Source organism: Strix uralensis, chromosome 1 (genome assembly GCF_047716275.1).
Source record: "Strix uralensis isolate ZFMK-TIS-50842 chromosome 1, bStrUra1, whole genome shotgun sequence".
Taxonomy (NCBI): domain Eukaryota; kingdom Metazoa; phylum Chordata; class Aves; order Strigiformes; family Strigidae; genus Strix; species Strix uralensis.
This window is the reverse complement of record NC_133972.1, coordinates 45,240,571-45,265,708: the sequence shown is the minus strand read 5'-3', so window position 1 is coordinate 45,265,708 and position 25,138 is coordinate 45,240,571. Positions and strand designations below refer to the sequence as shown.

Sequence of the window (25,138 nt, the reverse complement as noted above, 5' to 3'; positions counted from 1 at the left end):
AGTCTGCCTCTTAAGCTGTCTCCTGAGATCCTGTGGATGAATGCTTCTGAAGTCCATACTTCCTAGCAAAATTGTTACTTCTTTTTCTATGCCATTACATAAAAAGAGCTGATTATAGAATGGTTTGGGTTGGAAGGGACCTTAAAGATCATCTGGTTCCAACTCCCCTGCTGTGGGCAGGGACACCTTCCACTAGATCAGGTGGATCAAAGCCCCATCCAACCTGGCCTTGAACGCTTCCAGGGAGGGGGCAGCCACAGCTTCTCTGGGCAATATGTTCCAGTGTGTCGCCAGCTGCACAGTAAAGAATATCTTCCTTATATCTAATCTAAATCCACACTCTTTCAGTTTAAAACCATTATGCCTCATCCTATCACTACACTCCCTGATGATAAAGAGTCCCTCCCCATCTTTCCTGTAGGCCCCCTTTAAGTACTGGAAGGCTTCTATAAGATCTCCCCGGAGCCTTCTCTTCTCCAGGCTGAACCACCCCAACTGTCTCAGCCTGGCGTTATAGGGGACATGCTCCAGCCCCCCAGTCATCTTCGTGGCCCTCCTCTGCACCTGCTTGAGCAAGTCCATGTCCTTATGCCTGGGGGCCTCAGAGCTGGACCCAGTACTCCAGGTGGGGTCTCACAAGAGCGGAGTAGACAGGCAGAATCCCCTCCCTCGACCTGCTGGCCACACTTCTCTTCACAGAATCACCTAGGTTGGAAAAGACCTTGAAGATCACCTAGTCCAACCATTAACCTAACACTGACAGTTCTCAACTACACCATATCCCTAAGTGCTATGTCAACCTGACTCTTAAACACATCCAGGGATGGGGACTCCACCACCTCCCTGGGCAGCCCACTCCAATGCCTAACAACCCGTTCTGTAAAGAAATGTTTCCTAATATCCAGTCTAAACCTTCCCTGGCACAACTTGAGGCCATTCCCTCTGTCCTATTGCTTGTTACTTGGTTCAAGAGACTCATCCTCAGCTCTCTGCAACCTCCTTTCAGGTAGTTGTAGAGGGCGATGAGGTCTCCCCTCAGCCTCCTCTTCTCCAGACTAAACAACCCCAGTTCCCTCAGCCGCTCCTCGTACGACATGTGCTCCAGATCCCTCACCAGCTTCGTGGCCCTTCTCTGGACACGCTCGAGTAATTCAATGTCCTTTTTGTAGTGAGGGGCCCAAAACTGAACCCAGTAATCGAGGTGCGGCCTCACCAGTGCAGAGTACAGGGGTAAGATCCCTTCCCTGTCCCTGCTGGCCACACTATTTCTGATGTAAGCCAGGATGCCATTGGCCTTCTTGGCCACCTGGGCACACTGCTGGCTCATGTTCAGGCAGCTGTCAATCAACACCCCCAGGTCCCTCTCTGACTGGCAGCTCTCCAACCACTCCTCCCCAAGCCTGTAGTGCTGCTGGGGGTTGTTGTGGCCCAAGTGCAGCACCCGGCATTTGGCCTTATTGAACCTCATACAGTTGGCCTTAGCCCATCGCTCCAGCCTGTCCAGACATTGATGGAATGTGTATAGTAATAATTGTTTTTTTGAAATAACTTGTGTTTTTACTTAATGTTTCTTGTAGTTCTTGGGAAAATAAAAGGAAGTATTTACTGATATAACTCAAATTATGTGAACTTTTTAATACTTTTTTGTGTTTTATACTGTGTGGGTATTGTGAAGATTAATTAGCTGATGTTTGCATCCTCAGAAGGAAGAATATAAAAAACCCTCTCTCCCAGCTATATCTCTCAGGTTGATTTATATAAAAGCTTCAAGCATCTTTCCTTTTCAAGCTAATGTGGCTTTCACTCCCCTTGTGTATTTAATTGGAGGGGGAGAAAAAAGCTAGTGCTTTTGAGGATTCATTAGTACATAAAAGCTACATAGAGCTTAAATGCTCAGAGTACTGGAGTAATCAGTTCTTTGATTGTGTAATTTGACATATGTGGCCTCCTGGGCAGTGTGGTGTTTTAGAGAACTGTCAACATAGAGAAAGCATTCAAAGGAATTGGTCGTTGTCACTCAAAAAGCATAGAAAAGCAGTGTAATACTAGTGTATACATGAAGCCTTTTTTGGGTAAAAGTTGATTATTTTGACAAATTAGAGTCCGCTTTTGGCAGAGAACATCAGTAAGGCAATTTTTAGAATGCGCTTTATTTTTTTGTTCTGATACATTTGTAAAAAGGTGTGTCTGATCACCAACGTTTTTCAGAGAATAAGCGCGTCAGACCTTCCACATGTGCCTCTTTCTAGACTTGTATGCTGGTGAAAATGAAGAGCATTTGTTCAAGTACTTTCAGTACCTTGATTTCAGCTTTGAAATGATACAAAAACTGGTTGTGTGTGGCTTTTAAATGTTTGTTTTTCTATGACTCTTTCTCCTTAGTCTTCCTCTTAAAGAATTTTAATTCGTAATGCTCATTTTCACAGCATCTCTATCTATTTTTTCTGTCGGCTTTACTGTGAAGATCTGCAAGCTATGGGTACTCAGTGCCTCAAAAATAGCACTTGAAGTCTATTCACATTTAACTGGTGAATTTAAATAGACACAGCAAACTGTAGTCGTAATTCCACACATTGCTCATCTCGTTGAGGCAAGAAAACTTTCATTGTAGTGGTAATCATAGTTTTATTATTGAAATAGTGGTATTTCTAGAATATTTTAGTACCTAATTAGAAACCCAGTGCATAATTTACCAACTGCGACTTGTTAAGCAAAACAATATACCAAGAAGAAAAGATACAGCAATGCGACCTCAATAAGCACTCATTGCTGTCTCTTCCTATATGTGGCGCAAAGATTTTCTTTATTAATGGTATTTCTGCTTATGGCTGAATGGTGGCTTTTCTAATGATTAAAAACATAACAGAAACAATGTTTCCCTAATATGTTTTCTATATTAGTACCAAGGTAAAGATAAGCTATGAAAAAAACGGAGTTTAGGAGATTAATGGCCATTTCACTTTCTTCTCTGAAAAGTTAAGATGTCTGTAGAACATAGTTCTTCCCACTTCCTTTTGCTACCTGTTGGCTTCAGTGTGCTTGAAAGAAGCATCTAGCTTGTGTGGGCTCACAGAAGCTGTTGTACAGTTGTAGAGTGTTTGTATATATTATATTGCTTTCTACAGTTTATATAGAGGAAAAAAGATCCAGTATTACTCCATAATCATAGATGTTCCTCTATATTGTCTAATGGTTTTGACAAAAAATTTGTTTCCAAATTTTGGAGATTGACATTCTTTGAGAGTATTTCCAGAGGTGTCATAAAACATACACTGTGTTAATAACCACATCTTTTAGGTGGTCTGTCAGTCGAAAGAATGAGTTAAATATCTGTTTTCAAGTGTGAGTTTTTATACAATTTTTGAAGGTGTTTTTCACTGCATAACTTAAAATAATTATGTACTTTCTGATTTACTCTTGCTGCTAATTAAGAGTATTCATTTGTTGTATTTCAGAACCCGTCTTGAAGAACTAAGAATGTTTTTGGAGAATGAGACCTGGGAACTTTGTCCTGTTAAATCAAGTTTTAGTATTCTGCAGCTTCATGTACGTTCTATGAATAACACATACAAATATATTAATATTTTAATAGCTAAGAGTCCAGGTGTTCTGGGTAGTAGTAAGATCCATGAACTACTGTGCAAATGTTTTCATTGGCTGCTAAAAAGCCCAAAATTTCACTTCGTGATATTGGAAACTTAAGATTCAAATGCTTTTAAAACAGTAGTGTTCCTGTTTCAGGCAGGTAGAGGTTTACAGAAGATGCTAGAGTTATAAGCATAATGTTAGCCTTTATTTTTCATGTTTTAATGTGCTGTTAATATGTCAGTTTTCCATTTCCAAATTATTTATCTGATAGTAAGACGCTAAAATATGAGTGCCTAAAGATAGTCACATGAGCGCTCACTAGCTTGTACCAGTTTCGGTATATGTTGTTTTTGTGTATGTTTTGGTATATGTTTCTGGACACATGGGTCATACTAGATCATTTGGAAAGGAAAAAAAAAGTTAATTCTTCTGTGGTGAAGTCCAACTGAAAGCAAGTAATTGCAAGTAATTGGTGTGCTCACCTGCTGTCCTATAGTGATTTTTGTGAAGTTTAGCATGTGGTAGGTGAATTTCACCTGTTTTGCCAAATGAAATGTGGGTGCCTATGATTAAAGCTATCACTAGAGTGCAAAAATGGATATAGCTGAGCAATCTCAAGCCAAAGATAATTTTGTGGCTTTTGTGCAGAGTTAACTGTAAAAGTAAGCAAGAGGCTACTGGGGCAGTAATAGGATGGAGGGAAAAGGAAAAAGGACCCTCAGTAGCATCCAGTAGCAAAAGAGGTAATATTTTTAGTAGAGAAATTGGATTGTAAATCCATACATACTGCTCAAGGGACTGGAGCAGCAGAAAATGGCAGAAAGTCACTGATTCACTTGAACAGAAATCTAACATTGCAGTCCTTTTAGCTGCATACATTTGGATTTTTAAACCTTTAGATAAATGATAATGTACATTTTGCCATTTATAAAGATCAATAGCTAGAGTTTAATAGATAAAAATGATACGTCAACTGAGATAAGTCAAGGTTTTTAGAAAAAAGTCTAAAATCATACCTTACGTGCCTTAGTCCGTGTATTTGCAAAAGTCTCTGTACTCAGTCATCAGAAACTTCATGTGCAATGGGTTTGAAAAGTAATAAATTTTGAAAAGAACTCTTTAAAAATAAAATACTAAAAAAACCCCGTCAGCTTTAGTAATTTACTAGGTAACTTGGTTTAAGAAAACTGCATTTTTTTGGATAGAATTTAGGTCTTATTTTACCTCCTAATTTCCGTGAAATAAAAAACTCACATAGTTTTCGGCAATGAATTCTTTCAGAATTTAGGAGTTGTATTGTGTGTCATAGCTAAGTGAACTAAATCAGTTCAAATATCTGCTAAAATTAGAAAGATGAGCAGTGTAAGATTACCAATTTCAAGGTTAACTTGAGCCAGCGTGAAAAGCATGTTTAAATAACCAGGAAGCTTTGGCTAAAATTTTCATATCAGGTTAATTGTCCACAAGTTTGTTGTTACACTATGGTTTTACAGAACTGGAGTCAATACTGAAACTGTCTTGTTGGTGATTAAAATTGTACTTTATTTCTATTAATAGGAATTTAAGTTCATGGAGCAGTCACGTTCCCCATCTGTGTCACCTAGTAAGCAGCCTGCTTCAGCAATTTCAACAACAGTAACATTATTTGAGCAGTACTGTAATGGAGGAAACCCATTTGAAATTCAGGCCGACAGCAAAGATGATGAGACGGAAGATGTGTTAGCTTCCAATGGGGTATGGACTGTTTCAGGAAAAAGAAAGAAAAAAAAGCGCAAATCTTGCTCTCAGTAAATTATGATTTATTTTGTGTATCACTGATGGCAAAATGTCTTAGTACAAGGATCAGTTAACTGCAGTGCTGTGTAAAGTCTCAAGCCACCTTACTCCTTTAATTAGGTAGGTTGCTTTGCTTTTAACAGTGCCAGAAATCCAGGCATCCATTTAAAGTTCAGTTTGTTTTGCAGTGGATCAATATTTTTTTCCAGTGAAGTCAAGTGTTCCTGAAGCAAGACATGATCCGCTTAAATTAGTGTTTTTCCAGGGGTTTGTTAGCTTTCTTTTTGGAAGTAATTTTGTCATTTTAGGACTAGCTTTCTGGCTTCTTAGGAAAGAATCAGTGTGGGTTACTCCTTCTGTTGTATTTGTTCACACTTATGTGATTTGCCATAGATTATCTGATGTTTGTTAGGCAGTTTTTAATTGTAATTTAAATGGTCAGGACACTCGCTTTACGGCAGGATCTACTATAAAGCTGAACAATAAGTTTGTGTATTTTTCAGAATTCTGCCCAAATCTAGCAGTGGTCAAATGTGTTTTACTTTAAAACTTTGTACTATTCTCTTAAATGCTATATTAACATATTTTTGTTAAAGCTTTTGCTCTTGTTTATCCCTTCAAATAATGTTTTCTTTGCCTTTTTTTTTTTTTGATAAGTTCGGTTTTAGTTTTTTTGTTTAAGGTTAGTTAATCCAGCTTGTCACTCTAATGCTGTCTGGTTTTCAGCTTCATATTTCTTGCTTTCCTTGTGGAACTTCAGTTGCAAAGCAGCATGATTGGTATCTCACACACCTGAGTGTGATGCTGCAGTGTCTTTCCTTCTGTGGGTGATGCTGCAGTCTCTTTCTCAAGCAGCTGTCTCAGCGGTTCAGCAGTTTTTTTCCAGGCTGTGGTTTTGGTGAAACAGGCTAGAGGGAGTTGTGATCCCATGAATTAGCAGTAGGCTGATGTGTCACACGTGTAGCAAAGTCCATGTTGTGGTTTCCCTGTCTTTAATTTTGAACAGTGTCCCACTTGGGAGGCTTGCACATCATCAGGGACTTTCAAGGCTCTGTCCTCTTTTTCAAAGCTGTGTGCCAGTTTAGTGTTCTTTATTAGTGAAACCTTAATATATTTTAAATTGATAAAATCTGATTTTGTGCCTGGTGAAGAACTATAATGAATTTTGGCTTTTCTTTGACACCAGAGGGACAGAATGTTCTGTGTGGAAAAAGTGAAATACTAATGATACAATTTATTATGCATTTCTCTTGTGAAATATAGGTTAGATTTGCAGTCATTCATATTGTAGTTATTTTAAACCTTAAATATAGTGGTAGAACTTAGAAATAGCATATAGAGCTAATTTTTTTTAATCTAAAATTTAAAGTTGTTTGTTCAATGTAATTTAAAATTGATTATGGAGGATGATGCTTTCGACTTTTCCTTCACCCTTGTGGAAATCAGCTGTGGTGAGTATTTCCTGTTTGACATTTTGCTAGCTTTGCTACATATAAACAAGTTTGTTCCATATGATAACTTGAGTTTTTAATGCATTGGAAAACGGGAACTAACTGCTTTTAATGTTGAAAGATGTTATGTAAATCTGAGGAATTGTACTCAGAGTGTGGATGAGGGTGTTCAGTGACGCTAAGAAAGCACTTACCTGGTTTTCACCAGTGTATTTGGCTGTTAACTCAGTCACTGGAAGGATAAAATCCTTTCCAAAAATCTTTGTGAGGCAGGGAAGTATTATGCACATCGACATAGAGAATTGAGGCATAGAATAGGTTAATTAACTTGTCAGTAGTTGTACAGGACATCTAACTTGGCTGGTATTAGAACTAAGGTTTCTTGTGACCCAAGAGAGTATACTCTCCGGGTGACTATCCTACCTTTCCTTTTCACATCTCCTCTCTCCATTACCGGCTGTTCCAAAGTGCTGACACATAGAAAGAACTCTTATTAAAAAAAAAAAAAAATTACACCTATTTGGTTATCCTTTACATGGAAACAGAAATAACTTGCTTAGGTAATGTGCGATAATATTTCTACAAAGGTTTTATGTTTCAGTTTCTTGACTGACCAGTTAAGGAGCAGTCAAGGCACGTTTTAGCACTTAAAATTGGAATTATTTCAGGTGGAGGTTGCAAAATTTTGTTTCCAGAGAATGCAGACATGTTTCCAGATATTTTGAGGAATGGCATGACAAGGACATAAGCAATTGATTTACTTGTCAAATGATCTGTAGGATGGTAAGAACTGTCAGGATTTCTTTTGAGAATTTTAAAGTCTTTTTAACTGCTTAGTTGTTGTTAATTCTGGACAACTGAAAATGGACCTCTGGATCTAGCAGCCTCAGCTCTGTATCTTGAGGTGCTTTATGTCTCTTTTCTGTAGCTCACTAAAATATCTTTCCTGCAATACAGTTAACTTACAGTTTTGTAACATTCTTCAGCTTTGATGAACCTTACCACTGTCCTATGGCTTTGTTTGGGCCGATTGCCTAAACACTTGTGAACTGATTATTGCCACAAGATATCTGAATTCCTTTTAGCACTTTAAAATTTTACTGCAGACTGTGCATATTCAAAATGGATTTATAAGATCTCTTCAGGTTGAGGTCACTATTTAATAGTTGTGAGTTACTTACTGCATGCTTCAAAATGCAGATGTTTTTATCTCATTAAATAACTTTTCCAGCTCATTAATAGCATTAGGTTGAGGAGACTTAATTAAAGTATTTTTCTGTGTAAAAAAAATTCTCAAAATTCTCTTAATCTATGATGTTAAGACACTATGTATGTCAACTGTCACATTCGTATATCAATATGAATTGTAGTTAACAATTTGTAGTCAATTTATCATTTTACTATCACAGGATTTTAATTGAATTGGCATGTCATTTATTATATATTAATCCGTAATAAGTAATGGTAATTCTCCATGCCAAGTTGGTTAAACTATGACTCTCCTTAATCAAGCCTAAAATCAGCTCATTTTGAAATAAACTGAGCTTTCATTATGGCTTTCCTTTGTCTGAAATGTTCATGAGGCAGAAATTTTGCCTGTGAGTACTAAGGATCAGAACATTTATTTTTAGTCTGTGTCTCATATCACATTCTTTTTTCCATCTGAGCTGGATTTGCTTTGAATTTGTTTGTACTGTGGGTTTCACGCTTTTATAATATAGTGCTTTCATAGTGCTAGGCTTTAAAAGCCTCCATAGCTTAGGGCTGGGGCCAGGAATTGCCGTGCATGACTGAAAAAAATATATTTCCTAATGTATTTTGGATGATTGAGAGACTGGGTTTTCTCCTTTGGAGAGCGGTTGTATGCTTTAAAACCCTGCCATTCCCTAAGGATCCTGGAACCAGACTGTCTTTGTCATATGTGTCATTATTGACTCCTTGAATAAAATGGCTTCAGAGCAGTGTACACATTAAGGAAAAGTTAAAAGTATTGTGGTCTCTCTTCAAGTCCAAGTGCATTCTGGAGCCCGATGGATATGTTTAATGTTGTGCTAGCTGTGTAGATGTTCAGGAAAAAGGGTTATGTGACAGAGCATTTCCCTTTAATCTTTTCTGGGTTAAGAAATTAACTTTGTGAAAAACAATTATTTAATTATTTATGAAGTGTCTAAAGCATCTATATTACATAGCACCTAGAACGCTTGAAAAAGGGATTGACATTAAATATTGCTTTTAGTTGGAGTGAAAAAAGATTGCAAATTTCAAGTGAATTAAAAAAAATCCCAATTATACACTTTTAACATGTATGTGTGGCTTCATAATTATAAAAAGCATTTATTATCTGCATTTGTGAATACTATTTATATACATAACTCATACTCTAGCAGTAATAATACATGTCTACCATGGAAATCCTATATTGTATTATATGTGCAGTAGGCTGTGTTGCTCGTTTTTTTCCAGATGTCACTTGTTAGGCTCAAACCTTCCATCCTTGAATTGAAAATAATTTTTTTGCAATCTTTGAAATGCAATTCAACAATTGGACAGAGAGAAACAGTTTCAAAAAATTAAAAATGCAGCTGAGTGTTTGGAGGCAGTAGTTGTCTGTAACTACTTAAGCTTCTTATTTTTCAAAAGATGCAATTAACATCTAATGTTCCTCAGTGTAAGAAGGCATGTCTCAAGGCAGGTATACGTGGTTAATTTCTCTACATGTTCACATTTTTCACAGGGTTGTTCTGGAATAATTTGTGGCATTTGTGACAAATGAAGCAAATAGTGCATGAGGCTCCCTTCCATCAAATAAGAATTGTTTCGCTGATAATTAGAGAAATAGTTCAAATATCAGGATCTTGTGCATTTGAGTAGATAAAGGGTGGTTTATGTTTCAAAAGAAAACCAAGAACCAGGGCACACAAATAAATACAAGCATGCCCCAAACACCTAATCAAGTTTCTGAGAAAGTAAAGGGAAAAAGGAAAATACTTTTAATCTAGACCCCACTGATTTATTCCGCTGATACAGTTGAGTTATATCATTAGAGTGTTTCTTAGAGTAATATAGTGGGCTGTGTTTTGGGGTTTGGTTGTAGTGTTTATTTTCCTCTATGAGGAAAGGTATATCAATTTGGCTTGCAGAATCCTGTTCCTTGCTTGCTCTGCAGTTTTTATTTGTTCCATGTACAGTGCAAGGTTTATATGAATAGAACATACAGATACATACAATACATATATACATACTCTTCTTGATGTTGAAGTAGATAGAGCAGCATGCAGTTGAAGAAAATAAGTGCAGAAAAATTAGTGAGAAGCAAATTACATGGTAATAGTAGCCATGAGAAATACTTACATTTCTGTAGTAGCATTTGACTGATTATAGTTTTTTTTGAAGTGTTTTTACTTAGTCAAAATTGCATTGGTCTCTGACAGGTTATGTGGCTGAAAGACTCTCTAGTAGAAATGTCTTTTGGAGTGTACTAAAATCAATTTTACAAACAACTGCAAGTTGATTTTTTTGGTGGTGATTTTTTTAAATAAATGTATACAATATAAGTATTTTTGTGAAGCAATAGTTTAGGCCTTCTTGCATTAATAATTAAGGATTGTGTGGTTTTTTTGGTTTATTGCCACCGTATGGATAAATTTTGAGGTTTCATTACTGTTTTTTCAGACTGTAAAGTAAATAAAAAAAGATAGGTGGGTACTTGATACAGGAACAAGAAAGCAAAAAAAATTTTCAGTAGCTGGGAGAAATAGGATGATGCAAGTATTTACTCTTAATCAACATCTGAAAATAGAAGTTTGTTTAGAAATGCACTTACAAATGGCTTTGTATAATTCGCCTCCTGCATTTTTAATAAACATTGTCAGCAGACTTTCAACCAGCAAAGCTATTCGTATCCTGATCGAAGTAAAAGCCAAGAAGTGACCAAATTATTACATGACAGTATTATAAGGAAAATAATGGCAATCAATTTTTAATTTTTTTTAATAGTATGAATCAGATGAACAAGAAAAAAGTGCATATCAAGAATATGATAGCGACAGTGATGTTCCTGAAGAGTTGAAAAGAGATTATGTGGATGAGCAGACAGGAGATGCCCCTTTGAAAAGGTAAGTAGACTGTGTGAGTCCTTGGTCTCATTTACATGCTTTTCATCTCAGTACTCTAATTAGTTCCTTTTCTGTTTAATCTATACTCTACGACAAGGGGATAATAATCAAATAATCTTTACGCTACCTGCACAGCTAGAAAGGCCTAACATTTAGATCTCTGGAATGGGGATACTGCTCATCATTACTGCAGAAAGAAACTTAGTGGAAAACTGATTAGCAAGCGTTGGATGTTAACTGAAGGTTTTTCTACAACTGCTGTTGTGCATATGTATGACTTCTGTTGTGTCAAAAGCAGTTGTTTGCAGACAAATGGCTTGAGACTTGGGCTTCTGCTTTTGAAGAACAACAGTAAACTTTTACGGATTAAAGAAAAAAATTCTTCCGTGGCTTGAAGGCAGTCATTTGGAATTTTAAATTCTCTTTTTCTTTAAGGAAAAAAAAAAATAGACACAGACACATATATATACACATGAATATACATATTCTATTTTGATGAATATAAATATTTTATTTATATACATATAAACAGAAGGCAACTCTGTAGCCTTTAAAAGGATCTGAAATACGAATTTCTGCCTAGGACACTGTACTACTTAAATGTCCATTCAGACTTCATGAAGCAGACTAACATTGTTTGTATGTAGAGAATTTCAGGGGAACTAGAAAGCCATCACTTGGGTCAACGCAGAGGAATATTTTTTTACAAAATAACTCTTTAGGATAAAATATTGTTAGTATGATTTCATAAGCTACATCACAAACTACTTCATTTCAAAGAACTGATGGAGATATTGATAAAAACTATTTAACTGGAACAAACCACAGTCACTGTCCATAGCTTTGTGCTGTTAAGTTGAAGCATTCTGAATTTTTGTGAGAATATCGTTTTGAGGTATGGCAGCTGGTGGAAGGTTTCCCTTACAGAATCATAGAATATCTCGAGTAGGAAGGGATCTATAAGGATCATTGAGTCCAATTCCCTGCTTCTTGCAGGGCTACAATTTATGAAAAATTTATTATTTTTTCAGTTTCATCTTCCTCAAAATTGTTTCCATTTCCAGATAGTAATTTTCAGCTGTAGCTTACTAGTCTGCCCCTGTTTTGTTGTGACTTGCATTGTTTTCATTTTCTTTACTTCATAAACTATGAACTTGAGTCAGAGTGGATAAAATGATTGCTGAGGCCAGACAGAGGCTTGCAGAACTCAAGCCTTGGACTACAACTCAGAAACTCCTTTCTCTAGCACAATTTTATGTCAATTAGGTCAGGCTTCTTTCTTAACCCAGTTATGCACTGTAAGAGATCCTGACACATTGGTAGAAGGGGGAAGAAAGGATTTCTTTTCTACTAAATATTATTTGTATGTCCTTGAATATAATAGGCAGTCTCATTTGGTGTATTTTGTTTTGTTTTCTTTAGCATTTCTCGAGAAACTCTGAGGAGCAGAAAGCGATCAGATTATAACCTCAATAAAGTGAATGCACCTATCCTAACAAACACTACGCTGAATGTAATAAGGCTTGTTGGTAAGTAGAACAATTGTAGTTTTCTATGTATGTTTTTTACTTTAATGTAAACCTATGGTTTATAGCAAATAATTTAAATTAATTTTAAGGCTTTTAAAAATATACCTAGTTGGGGTCTATTTCCACTCTTTGAAAATGTTAATAAAATAGAAATAAAGCACTAAACCAAAATATTTTTTAATTAAATAGACAAATTTGGTTATACCTTGTGAGTTATTTTTACTTTGAAAATTAATCTACATGCATATATTGATTTTAACCAATAATGGTGGATTATTTGTTTAAAATATTGAATATGTAAAACCAGTGGAGATAGAAAGGGAACAGATTATTGTTTTATCTTGCTGATGTGTCTTGGTGGGTTAAATGCTTCATTTTAAAGTAGTATAGTTACAAAAGTAAGAACTTAAAGATTTGGGGTTTTTTTGCCCTTTCATTGCTCAAATTCTCACACGCACATTAACTATTTTTACTACATGGTAGACAACTAGAAGAAAAGTGCCCTTCCATACTGGTAATTTCAGTAATTGGAATGCATCATAGTAATCCCTGAGGAGTTTAGGGACTCTCTATCCTTGGAGGTGATCAAGACACGGCTGGACAAGCGCCTGAGCAACCTTACCTCCTTAGACCTGCTCTGAACAGGAGATTGCAGTAGCTGACCTCTGAAGGTCCTTTCTAGCCCAAAGTTTTCTATGAAAATGCTCCCCTCCAGTACTAAGTGTAATAGGATTGATTTTTTTTTTTGTGATCATCACTTCTATTTGATTATCTAGATAATTGTATGATAGCAATTTTCTGCTACTGACTTTCATTTTATTTGTAGAGAAGGGGAAGTAACTACCTAAATTCATCAGGTTAGGCAGAAGAGAGGAATTGTTACATGTTATATTAATGAAGTTTGTCTTCAATGTTTATATGCTTGGAAATGATTGTGGAACTTCAGAGTAAGCTGTTTTTAAAAAACACTGACACCTGGTTAGTACCTTTTGCTGTCATAGAGGACAGCATGTAAATCAGAAATTAATTTTCTAAACCTTTTTTGCATATTTTACCTCTTGGAATGTTCCATCTAAAATACAGACCTGAAATAAGAATTAAGATTATTGTGTTTGAGCCCAGAGGGAAACTGAGCACCAAGCAGTCTTTCACTCACCCCTTTCCCTCCAGTGCTGGGAAGGAGAAAATGAAGCAAAAAGCTCAGGAATGGAGATAAGGACAGAGAGGATTGGCTCACCCATTATGGTTCCAGGCAACAGACAGACTCAATAGAGGAAGAGAAAAAAGAACATCACTTTAATTCAAACACTAACAAAAACAACACAACAGAGTGGGACAATGAGAAGTGCCACCACATCCCAAAAACACCTCTCCCCACCTCTCCCTTCTTCCCAGGCTCCGCTTTGCTCACGATTTCTCTACCTCCTCCTCCAGAGCAGTGCAGGGGGGCAAGGAATGGGGGTTACGGTCAGTCCACCACCTCTTTCTCCTCAGGATTGGGGAGCACTCCTCTGCATTCTTCCCCTTCTCCACATGGCTCCTCTCTCACAGGAGACAGTCCTCCACAAACTTTATCTGGCATGAGTTCTTCCCATGGGCTGCAGCTGTTCCTGGGCTGCTCTGGTGTAAGTCACCCCTGCATGTTGTAGTCCTCCCAGTGCCAAACCACAGCAGTGGGGCTGTCTCTTCCCTCAGAGTCCCAGCCTTCTTCGGGCACAGCCACCTGCTCGGCGTGGGGTCCCCCACAGGCCAGCCTCTGGTCCTCTGGTGATCTCTATGGGTGGCAGGGGGGTGGTCCTGCCATCTCACCACGGGATACAAGGGGAGTCTCTCGGTGCAGCTCCCCACCTTCATCCTCCTTCCTTCCACTGACCTTGGTGTTCACACAGGTGTCCTTCTTGTAACACCTTCTCACAAGTCCCCACCCCCTTTTAGGTTCCCCTTCTTAAATAGTTATCACAGAGATGCAGCTGCCATCACTAATTGGCTTGGCCTTGGCCAGAAGCGGGTCTGACTTGGAGCTGGGGGAGCTTTCGAGAAGCTACCAAAAACCCTGCCACACAAACCCAGCACATTATGTCATAACTTTTCTAGTATTGATCTGTGAGATAGGTTGGAGAGATTTGTTTGCTACCTTCTGGTATAAGGTTTTCCTCTAAGAAAATTTAGGATTGAATCTAGAAATCACACGTGGCACATTCATGCAAACCACTTGGTCTTCTTCCAGCCTCTGCCCCTGCCCCCCCCAACACTGTGTACCAGTAGGTGGAACTGCAGTTCTAGTTTTCCAGTTTTACATAAGGAGTCTTTATATTTGTGGATTATGGCCGTAACCCCAGACATAAACATTGTTTTCAAAGCTCATATATATGCTTTTTTCCCCTTCTGGAAATAACATTTAATTTCCAATTTTTGTGCTATTGGGGATGTTTTCTGTTGTTCCTGTAATGACTGATACAGCATTACTTGGAACATGGAATTGAAAAGGGACCTCCTGCAGCCCCTGTTACAGGAAGATGTCATTTAGTACTGCCTGTAAATATGCTTGGTTTTGAGCTCCAGCTTAAAAATACTTATGTTTTGTTCACACCACTCTAATAGGAATTCTATTCCAGAAGCCTCATCAACCTAATGGTTAAAAAAAAATAAATTATCCACCAATTTTCTGCCTGCTTGATCTTATGCCAAAATAAAACTTTAGGTTTAACAGATCATCTTGTTCATTGATGCATCCTGCCCTGCTGCTTTTACAGAAAGTAATCCTATTTCTTCTCAGTCTTTGATTTGCTAAACTAAATGTGCCAAGCTTTTTCATATCCTCTGTATTTATCTGCCAGAAGCTTAAGTCCCCTACTTTCTTACAAGCTTGTTTTCTGCCCTTGTTATAGACTTGTCAAAATCATGTGTAACAGTCTGTATGAGATCTCACTGCATTGTGTCACTGATGTATCGCAGCATTCTGGTCACAAGTTGCCTCCCTTTTGCACCTCTTTGGATTTCTCATAGCTTCCTTGTACTGGCAGTTCAGTTTCTCTGTAATGAGCTTGTACAGCCAGCAGATCTTTCACTTTCCGAGTTTTTTTCCAAGGGATGAACTACTAGTTTATAGTAGAAAGATGAGTGTTTTTAATTAATTGGTCCCCGAATGCATGGCTTTACATTTTGTACTACTGAATTTCATCCACTTTTTATTATGGCAGTCATCAAGGTCCTCCAGTTCCTCCTGTACATTATGTCAGTCCTTTTCTGTTTTGATGGTGCCTCCTTATTTTTTTTCCATTATCACACTCTTATTGTTATGCCAGAGTCATTCATGAAAATACTAAAGAAGAGACCAGTTGCTGGGAACTCCACTCGTAGGTTTTCCAGATACCTCCCTTTTCAACACGCTCCATTCTGTCTTCTCTTTTAGTAAACCCTTACTCGTTTAAAAAACTCTAGCTTCACTTTTTTACTGTGCAATATTTTAAGTTAATACTTTCACTAAATCCCAGATAGATGAAATGTACTGTGTCTTTTATCTAGAAAATGATGTAGGTTCCCTAAAAAGAATATATATCTTAGTCTGGTACAGTTCACTTCTGGTAGATCCATGATTTGTTTTATCTTAGTTTTGCCTCTGTATTTCTGCTTCTGTCACTTCCATACTTTTTTCAAAACTTAATCTGAAGCCCTGCATCCTGCAGATTAAAGCAGTGGATCAATAGTTGCTTGGATGACTATTTTCCTCTTCTTGAATATGTTGTTATTTGATGCTTTTCAATCACAGCCTGACTGCTTATTGCCCACACAGGTTATTACACTGATTATCAGACTGGTGATTTCATGGCCATTTTTTATGACATCCTGCTTACATTGCTCCTGTAGCTTGACTGTTTTAAGGTCTTTTCCAGCTCATTCTCAGTGTGGTTGGAAGTGGCCAGTTCTATTAGTCACTCCGTTTCCCTTCCCCTCACTTTCCTCACTGTCAGTGTCATTGTCCCTAGTGAAAACCAAAGCAAGCTATTCATTCTTGCTTTTGGACTGTCTTGTTTGTCTACAATTTCTGTCCTGTCATGTCACTCTGGTCTGGGTTGCCTTTGTTAGTCCTCTGTAATTGGAAAACTCTTGATTTTTACGATCTTTGGAAAATTTAGTTTTGGCAAGACTTTTGGTACTTCTAGCTCTTAAAATAACTTCCTGAGCGAATAGGTCTGTTTTTCCCCTTTGTCCTTGTAATAGTCATGCTTTGCTTTTAGTTTGCAGTTTCTCGTGTTTCTAATACACTATGACCCCACCTCACTTTTATCTTAATTTGTATTTTTTTTTGAGGAATACCTACCATTTGATATCATACATGAAACGGGTTTTTTGCACTGTGTTTGTTAGACATAAACTGCATATTACACCTCTACTACACAAGTTGAAAATGCCTTCATCTTTCGTCATAGCTTTTAGCCTTCACATAAAAATAGTTAATTCACTTCTTCCAGGCAGCATCCCCAGGGGCATCAGACATATTTCTTTAATAGTTAATGACTACAGAAAGAAAAAACAAATAAAATACTGCTATTTAGCCGGACTATTGGATTCATTAGTTTTTTTCTTCCTTCTTGTCTCCCCCCTTTCCTCTTGAATCATCCCTATTAAATGTGAAGATAAGCATGTTGTTGCTTAGCAGATTTAGCTGGATGTGATGCTAGGTTGTAGGAGATCCAGGTGTGATCCACTCCACTGGGTTCTCCCCCTGCAGACAGGAATACTGTGGAGCATGCCTGTCTTCGAACAGCAGTCTCTGCTGATGCTATGGAAGGCTCCAGTTTGTCTTTCACCGTCTCAGATTTTTGGCTAGGAAAATGCCACAGTACTTAACACTAATTTCAGAAGATGATAGAGTTTGTTGTCTGACCTGGATGTCTTTGCTTGCATGTCATCGTATAGATATCTTAGCACTTGTCTTCTGGAGCTGCTTGCCCTCTGCACAGGAGATCTAGGCAACCAGTGTGGCTCAGGGTCTAGTTTTCAGGTAAAGTTGGACAGAGTGAATTGCATATGCAAGACCAGTGGTGTGGCGCCTCAAAAAATAAGTAGGGGCCTAATGTCGTACGGAGGGCACTATAGATCTGTCTTATCTACAGAAAGCCTGTACTCTTTTAAAAGTTCTGTTCCTTGAAAATAAGGCTCTATTTTAAGAGTCATTTGTTTTGGTGGCAGTAATGGAAGTACTAAAGTGGTTTTCATCTCTGCTACATTTTGTCACTGACATTCCTGCCTCCTATATGTTGCATCAGCACGACTTTTGGTAGATCTAGGTCAGCTTCCTGATCTTAGTTAAAAAACAAATAATAAAGGAAACTAGGTTTTAAAAGGGAAGTCTGGAGTGAGATGAAGATGCGGGTTTAAATTGCCCAATCAAGTAACAGAAATTGTTGCTTCAGTTTTTAGGAATGTTATGTGAGTAGTAGTGCTCAGTGAATGAGTATAACAGTGCTCATAACCCACTTTGAACTATTTCTGTGTGCTGTATGTTTTGTTTGGGGGCTAGATGAATAATACAAAGTGTAGCTTAATATTTATAAACCACATAAATGAATTGCTATGAATAACTGAAGACTTTTGGGAGCTGCTATAACTTAATTTAAATTTCAAGTGAGCAGTTAAATTTATCTGGTTTTCCCTCAAGTTAATAAACCAGGTAATTATTTACCTGTTTCTGGTATAAAGTAACCATTAGATTAATTTATAAGGTTAATTTTTTCCACTGTGTGTTAACTTAAAATGTAAGGGAAGAATCAACTTGTGTTTAAATTTGTATGGAATATTTTGACATAGGTCCTATACATCAATAAGAATAATTAACGACTGTGCCATTGTATATATTGATTGGGTGATTTCTTATCTTAATATCTTTCTGACTTAAGAAATGGTTTAATGGGTATTTCTTAGGTTGGGTTTCTTAATGCGTTTTTTTTGGCCTCATTTTTGCTTTTGTTGTGAATGTTTCTGGGGAAGAAACACTTAGATTTTGTTTGCTTTAAAACCCATTAACTTTTAAGAAAATAATGGTGATGACAAAGTAAGTGATTGGTCACATAGCATAGAACCTCATGGAACTTAAAAAAACTTGGATCATACAGTCTTTCAAAATTATATAATTACTATGAGCTTTTCACTTTTTCCTTCGAAGTGGCATTTTAGCTCCCAAAGTATGTCATAAGAAGCTGCATGTTTGGAATTCTGAGACGCCCCTAGGATATTATTTTACTAATGACCACAGATATGCTAAAACTCAAATACATATTATTCAGGAGATTGTGTATTTATTTACCTTTTTAGTTTTAGTGATCAGTGTTGTACAGATTAGTCTGATAGGGAGTACTCTCTACTTACTGTCTTTAAGGACAAAAGAAGCACTGGAAATAATACTTCACAAGAAACTTGGCAAATGTTTAGCAGTTTTAACTATTGATGGAGAGCCTCTAGAAAGTCAAGCTACTTCGAGCTGGTGAAAATCTAAGTGGTATTTTTCAAGTATTTCTGGAAGTTTCTAGCACAGTGTGGATTTGGGCTGTTGGCTTTGTTTGGAAATGCTCTCATAAACCCCTTTTCCACCCAGTACAGGACCTTTAGTGAAACTAGGTGACAGTGTATAGAAGTTAAAAGTTGGCATCCTGTTAGAGCAACTAGGAGGAAATGTTCTTGGAACATTTGTTGTGTCAAGATGCTGAGTGATGTAGTAATAGAGAAATGTTCTTGGCATCAGAAGATTTTTACGGGGACAATATTTGGGCAGTGTGCAGTATATAGCCCTTTGGAAAAGTGTAAGATACTGCCCGAGAGATTACCTTGAATATTGACACCAGCTGTGCAGATACTTGGAAATCTCACTGTCCAGAATGTGACACATCACCCTTACATCGTGTATAGGTTGCAGGCAAGTTTAAAAATGTGTTTATCACAGAGTAAGTGGGAAAAAGCAGCCTGTGGCAATACAGAATATTCAGATAACGTGTATGAAGGTGACAGCTGCTTTGATTAGGGTACCATCCTTTCCCAAACATCTGAAAATTTCCATGTTAGGCTGTGCTGGGTTTGGCTGCATTTGGTTTTCCCTTTTGGAAGACAAATAGAATTTTTTAAGTCTGCTTTTCAGTTTGTTCATAATGCTGTGTGTCAAAACATTAATAATTAAGCATAGAATTAACTATTGTGCTAAACTGCCAAATATTAAGTGTTACAACCAGTGTCAAATCTCCAAAAATGACAAAATACATGCTTGTATGTATTAGTAAACTGGGGCACAGATGCATAGTGTACAAGCAGGGAGTGTAAGGTAGATAGAAATCTGGAAAGTAGCATTGTCAGGTTATTGCTTGATTCTTACCATAGTGCTATATCATCTTACCAGCTGTATAACTGTATTGTGTACTTGTCAAATTAACGTTATTTTTACTGGCCTACACAAGTATTTGCTTAAAAAAAATAAAATAACTCCCCCTGATACTAAAAGCTAATTTTGTTTCTTAGTTTCTCTGCTTCAAACAACAATTTCTGTATCGATTAGTAAATTACTTTGCTGGAGACAGCATTAACTTGAAAAACAGTGTTACTGACTACAGAAAAAAGGAATTTAGCACCCTCATGTAATTTTTTCCAACCTGTCACATCAAAACATGTCTGGAATGTGACAATTTGTTAAATAATCTGCTATAACCTACATGCTGGGTAGACTGCATTTATGTTTTGGTTCAGAAATTGCTATCTGTTTTCATAATAACCCAAAGCTTATAATATATTCTTTATGTTTTTAAGACGCTAATAGGGTAAGCAGTATGTAATTTTTGAGCTAGCCAGCAGGAAATGTAGGGTCTTTGCAATATCAGGGTTTTCATTAAGTATGCTTCTTGTATGACCCTGTGAAAAGATCCATGCCCTATGCTGGAAAACATAATACCTAAAAACTATAGGCCATGTGAACTAGACCTTTAGGGAAAAATTTCTTTCCAAGCCCAAATCCTGTGATCAGTTTGCCTCTGCTAACCTATAGAAGAAGGTCCTCTGAGGCTTGGTGGTTTTTTTAAAAATTTTTTTAATTTTTGATTTTCCCAAGTCAAAAACGCAACAACAGAGGACAGGAAAGAAGAGAAGGAATTATTCTTCTCCCAGGATGTGCCAGGGTCACAGCATCCTCCTCTTCTGTCAATCTGTCCCTCTAGGAACATTTCAAACATACATCTTAAACTTACTTGGGTTTCTCACCCCAGGATAAAAAGGAAGAAGAGCAGGAAATGTTACGTCACTGATGTGAAACACATTATTCCTGGAGTTGTTGGGTGAAATTCAGTCTTGGACATACAATTTTTATACTGTGCTTTTCTATTGCTTGAAAAATATCCATATGTGCATATATAAACACACTAATGCGTAAAATCGTCAGTGGTTCTATATATCGTTTGCCAGAGACTACTTTAGGGGTTTATTATTTTTTGGCTAAATGAAACTGAAACTTGTAGAGATTCCAGGAAGTTGTATAGTTTGAATTTGGTACCAGAGGGCCAAGAGTGGTTCAAGACATTTCAATAGAGATTGACATCCACATTTGGAGAAGTCTCGAGACATTTGTGGTGTTTCAGTCATCATATTTAGCTTTGATTTTAAACCTCCCAACCTCTAAAATATTGCTAAGTTGTTCATAATCAGTATTCAAGGCTAAATAATAAACTTTGTGAAGCTGATTTTGAGTTTGTCAAACTCAGCACTGTCTTTGTAGCACTTGTGCTGAGGAAACTGATCTTCTGTATTTAATTTTTAAGGGAAATACATGCAGATGATGAATATTCTGAAACCAATTGCATTTGATGTGATCCACTTCATGTCCCAGCTCTTCGATTACTATCTGTATGCAGTCTATACGTTTTTTGGCCGAAATGATACGGTAGGTAGAAACATTATTCATTTCCAAGTACCACTGTACACACAAAATGAGAATACTGAGATCACTTTACTTAAAATACTACCTAATATGTAATCCCCAGAAAAATTAGTGGCAACAGAATGGATTTGAATGCAGGAGTAAGAAAAGGCTGATTAGATCAGCAATAAGGGGAATAAGTACTGGGAGCATCATTATCACTGGGACATGAATCCTGTTATGTTTTGAATAGAGTCTGTACTCTTTTTTTTTCCAGCAGTTATTTGAAAGGGAGGAAAGACAACATGAAATAACTAAAAGTAGTGGCAGAAAGTGGGGAACTTTCAGCAGTCTGCAGAAGGAGGGTGATGGTTTGGAGCCTAGAGAGTACGAGGTGATTTCATTTTCCTGTATGTGTTTCTCTAACTTAGATAAGAATAGCAAAAGAAGGAGGAGAATGGGGCTATGAAAGCTAAGTAGTAACTCAGCTTTAAGAGGTTTGAAGTAAACTTTTTCAGCTCTAGTATTCTTCTGTCAAACTAATTGTATTGATGAAAACAACGTTTTTGAGTGATCTTGTAGTTGAAATAAATACTTGTTGTCAATGTCTGTACATAACAGATCAACTTTCAACAGAATTGTCTTAAAGCATTTATGAAAAGCTGCATGTAAAAACAATTTTCTCCTCTCTTGGACCCTAAATGACCCCACAAGTAATAATATTGTGGGGTTCCAAATTCATCATCATCTGTTGGCAAATTATAATGGATTTTCAGACTCAACATATGGTTCTAAATGGTTTTGAGCTGTTCTCTTTGGCAGGACAAATGTGTTTTCAATTTGTTTAGAAGATGGGTGGTTTTGATTTTTTTTGTTTGTTTTTTTAAGATAATTGTTTCCCATTGGTTTAGTGAGCTGCTCCAGTACTCACATTGTGTTTTATTTTTTTGCACCTCTGTTTTATGTTTTTAAAGCCCATACAGTGTTCCTCATTAGAGAACAGCACAGTGCTAGGCAGGTAAACATTATAGTAGATGGGTGGTAAAATTGTGATGGTTTTATAGTGTGCCTAATTTTTGTTCAGACAGATGATTTTCCATGGGAAACATAATGCTTTACTATGAATGTAATGAACCCTCTTGTAATGCTGCTTAAATGTCCTCACTCCCCATAGTGTTTGTAAATCTTTGGAAAGTAGAGATGGATGATAGTACATGATTTAGACTGCTGAGAGTGTTCCTGTTTTATTTTTATTTACAAAATAGCATCAAATGGGATTCTTAAAAGTACTCTAGTAATACAGCTTCCTTAAAAATGGTTAAAATTTGTAATGAATATTGTGCTTATGTTGTATGTGTGAGTTAGTACACACATAAGAAGAGTTGTCAGTTCAGTGAAAACCAAGGATTTAAAATATACATTTTTGCGTTCTATGTCTGGTCAAGATGTTAAGTCATTGTTTTTTCCAGACCTCTTTAGAACGATTATCCTATGTAGTCAGTATTTGACTTTCTTCGCTGCTGAGAGTTGCACACCACTGTAACCAGAATTGCTCTTTCAAAACCTTTTGAAATTGTGGAATGCAAGTTAAGGCTGCCTTTCCTCCTTATCTCAAATTATGGAGCAACCTAACATGAAATTAAAAGGATTTGACTATATTTAATATCTACTCACTAAAGTGTAAGATGTTCATGAACATGCCACAGAATAGTCTTCCTTAGCAGAATAAATTTGAGGTGTTTTATTTTTTTTGAGTAGACATAATAATTTGTAAACCAATAGCCATTCTTATGGAAAACACTTTTTTTTTTAATTATAAGAGGTTATGTAAAATTGGTGGTGAGTAAAATTATTCTGTGAATTGTCTAATGCTCTGCTTATTAGCCTTACTAGGTCATCAATTTGTGGAATTTAAATATCTATCATTTTGCATATAGAAATAGCAAAAACTTCCATGAAACAAAGCAGCTATACTGATGAGTGACATGTTCTGTGTGAAGTCATGAGGCTCTGTCCTTGTGGAATAATGCTAAGCAACAATCTTTTTTGGATTTTTGATTGTTTATTGTGGTGGTGTGTTTTTTTTTTCCCCTCGTACATACGGATGCACAATTCTGACTTCAGGCTGTAATTGGTTGCTTGATAAATGTGGAGTTATTGATATGTAATGTTTTATGGAAATCTAAGTTTGGTTTTAGATTCTTTTTCATTCAGATATGTTTCAAATATGAAAATGCCATTTTGTGGAAAGAAATATATAATTATAGAATAAGTGACAGTTACTAATAGCTATTGAAAGTTAGTAATTGAAAGGCAGAAAGAAAAAGAATTAGTGGCAGACTGGTGATGTGTAGTTTTGATACAGGCGCAGATTTCTTAAAATGAAATTTAATGGCTGAAACTTGCAAATACATTTTTAAATATATGTATTTTTTTTCCTTTAAGCAGGGTATTTTTTCCTGTTTGTTCTTACCTTAACAGGGAGAATATCCAGTCTTGGATTTGCAGATCCTTACGGCCATGTCTTGAAAAACTGCTATATGACATTAAGGAGGGAAAAAAGAGAATTAAGGGTGTGTTTCTTAAAGGGAAGAAAGTTATTTTCATTTTCACCCATATACTTGCAAAATCAAAGGCAGTTCAGAACTGATACTTCTACAGTAAAAGAAGAAAATACAAATTATTTTTTGGAAAAAAGCTTACTTCATCTGTAGAGAAACAAAGGTGTAAACATTCTTTTTATCAAACATGGACACTAGGATAGTGATTTATATCTCCTAAATCAGGTTATAGATTTCAGCAGTGTGTAATTCTGGTGGGAATTCAGCTCAGGTGTAAATTTTCGTTGAATACATAGGAGGGTTGGGGCAGATGGACATCTTAAGTCAGAAATGTTAGATACAGTAAATGGGGTCCTAAATTATAACTTTTTGTATTTAAAAAGAGCAGATAAGATGACCTGAACTTGAACACTTCCTTCCATGATTTAGTGAATTGAAAGGAAGTCGAATAATACAACAATGCTCTACATATTGTTCAGTAAATTGCCTTTTGGTGTGAATCACATACCAGAACTGTATTCAAATACTTCCAGATTCTTGATGTAAATGTGTGTTTCTTAGCTGTCCAATTTCCACTTCCTTTGTTGTGTTAGTTTGCTCTTTGTTTTTTTAATTGGAAGTAGAAGATAAGTACCTACATTAGTTAGGCATGTCAAAACAGACCCTCAGCTGCTATAATTCTCACTGCATTTACCAGGAAATCAGTGTAGCTATATTGATTTATCCCAGCTGAACATATGCCCCATATTACTTCTGAGCCATGAACATGAAGATGGCACATTCCTCAGGTAGATCTTATAAGCATTAATAATGACTGTTTTATAAGGATCAATGGATATAATTTTACATATGAAAGTTAGATATTAATAAGGAATTATAAGAGATTTTGTAGCTTGATAGAGAAATTAAGACCATTTAGCTTGGGTGTGGTGTGCACGCAACTCTCAGTGGGGGCATTGTGGTGCACCATTCTGGGCACATTGCCCAAATGAGAAAATCTAGAGTCTTGCACCTAAATACAGTATTATAACAATAAAGTATACTGTTTGTTTATAGGTATGAATGATAAACTGTTACCTTCATGGAAGGTACTTGGGTCATTCTTCATACCAGTGCAGTGTTGAGTGCCGTGACCTCTGTTCATTTTCTTTTCATTTTGTATGGTTGCGATTATGTGCTAAAGCTTTAACGTAAGTAAACTGTAGCTAGTGTTTACAAACTGAAGTTT

The 25,138-nt window shown here is 36.7% G+C and overlaps 1 protein-coding gene across 3 annotated transcripts in view; it reads left to right on the top strand.

The window, feature by feature from the left end:
- Positions 1 to 25,138, top strand: part of VPS50 (VPS50 subunit of EARP/GARPII complex) — a 96,788-nt gene that overhangs the window by 46,858 nt on the left and 24,792 nt on the right. The window contains exons 17-22 of one of the 3 annotated variants that reach the window (XM_074864399.1): positions 3,456 to 3,546; positions 5,146 to 5,322; positions 10,812 to 10,930; positions 12,353 to 12,459; positions 21,252 to 21,373; positions 23,831 to 23,922. In XM_074864399.1, the coding sequence (XP_074720500.1) occupies positions 3,456 to 3,546; positions 5,146 to 5,322; positions 10,812 to 10,930; positions 12,353 to 12,459; positions 21,252 to 21,373; positions 23,831 to 23,878 (664 nt within the window). In that variant the 3' untranslated portion in view covers positions 23,879 to 23,922. The remainder of the gene's footprint in view (positions 1 to 3,455; positions 3,547 to 5,145; positions 5,323 to 10,811; positions 10,931 to 12,352; positions 12,460 to 21,251; positions 21,374 to 23,830; positions 23,923 to 25,138) is intronic. The other 2 variants (XM_074864391.1, XM_074864409.1) reach the window with 2 other exon arrangements.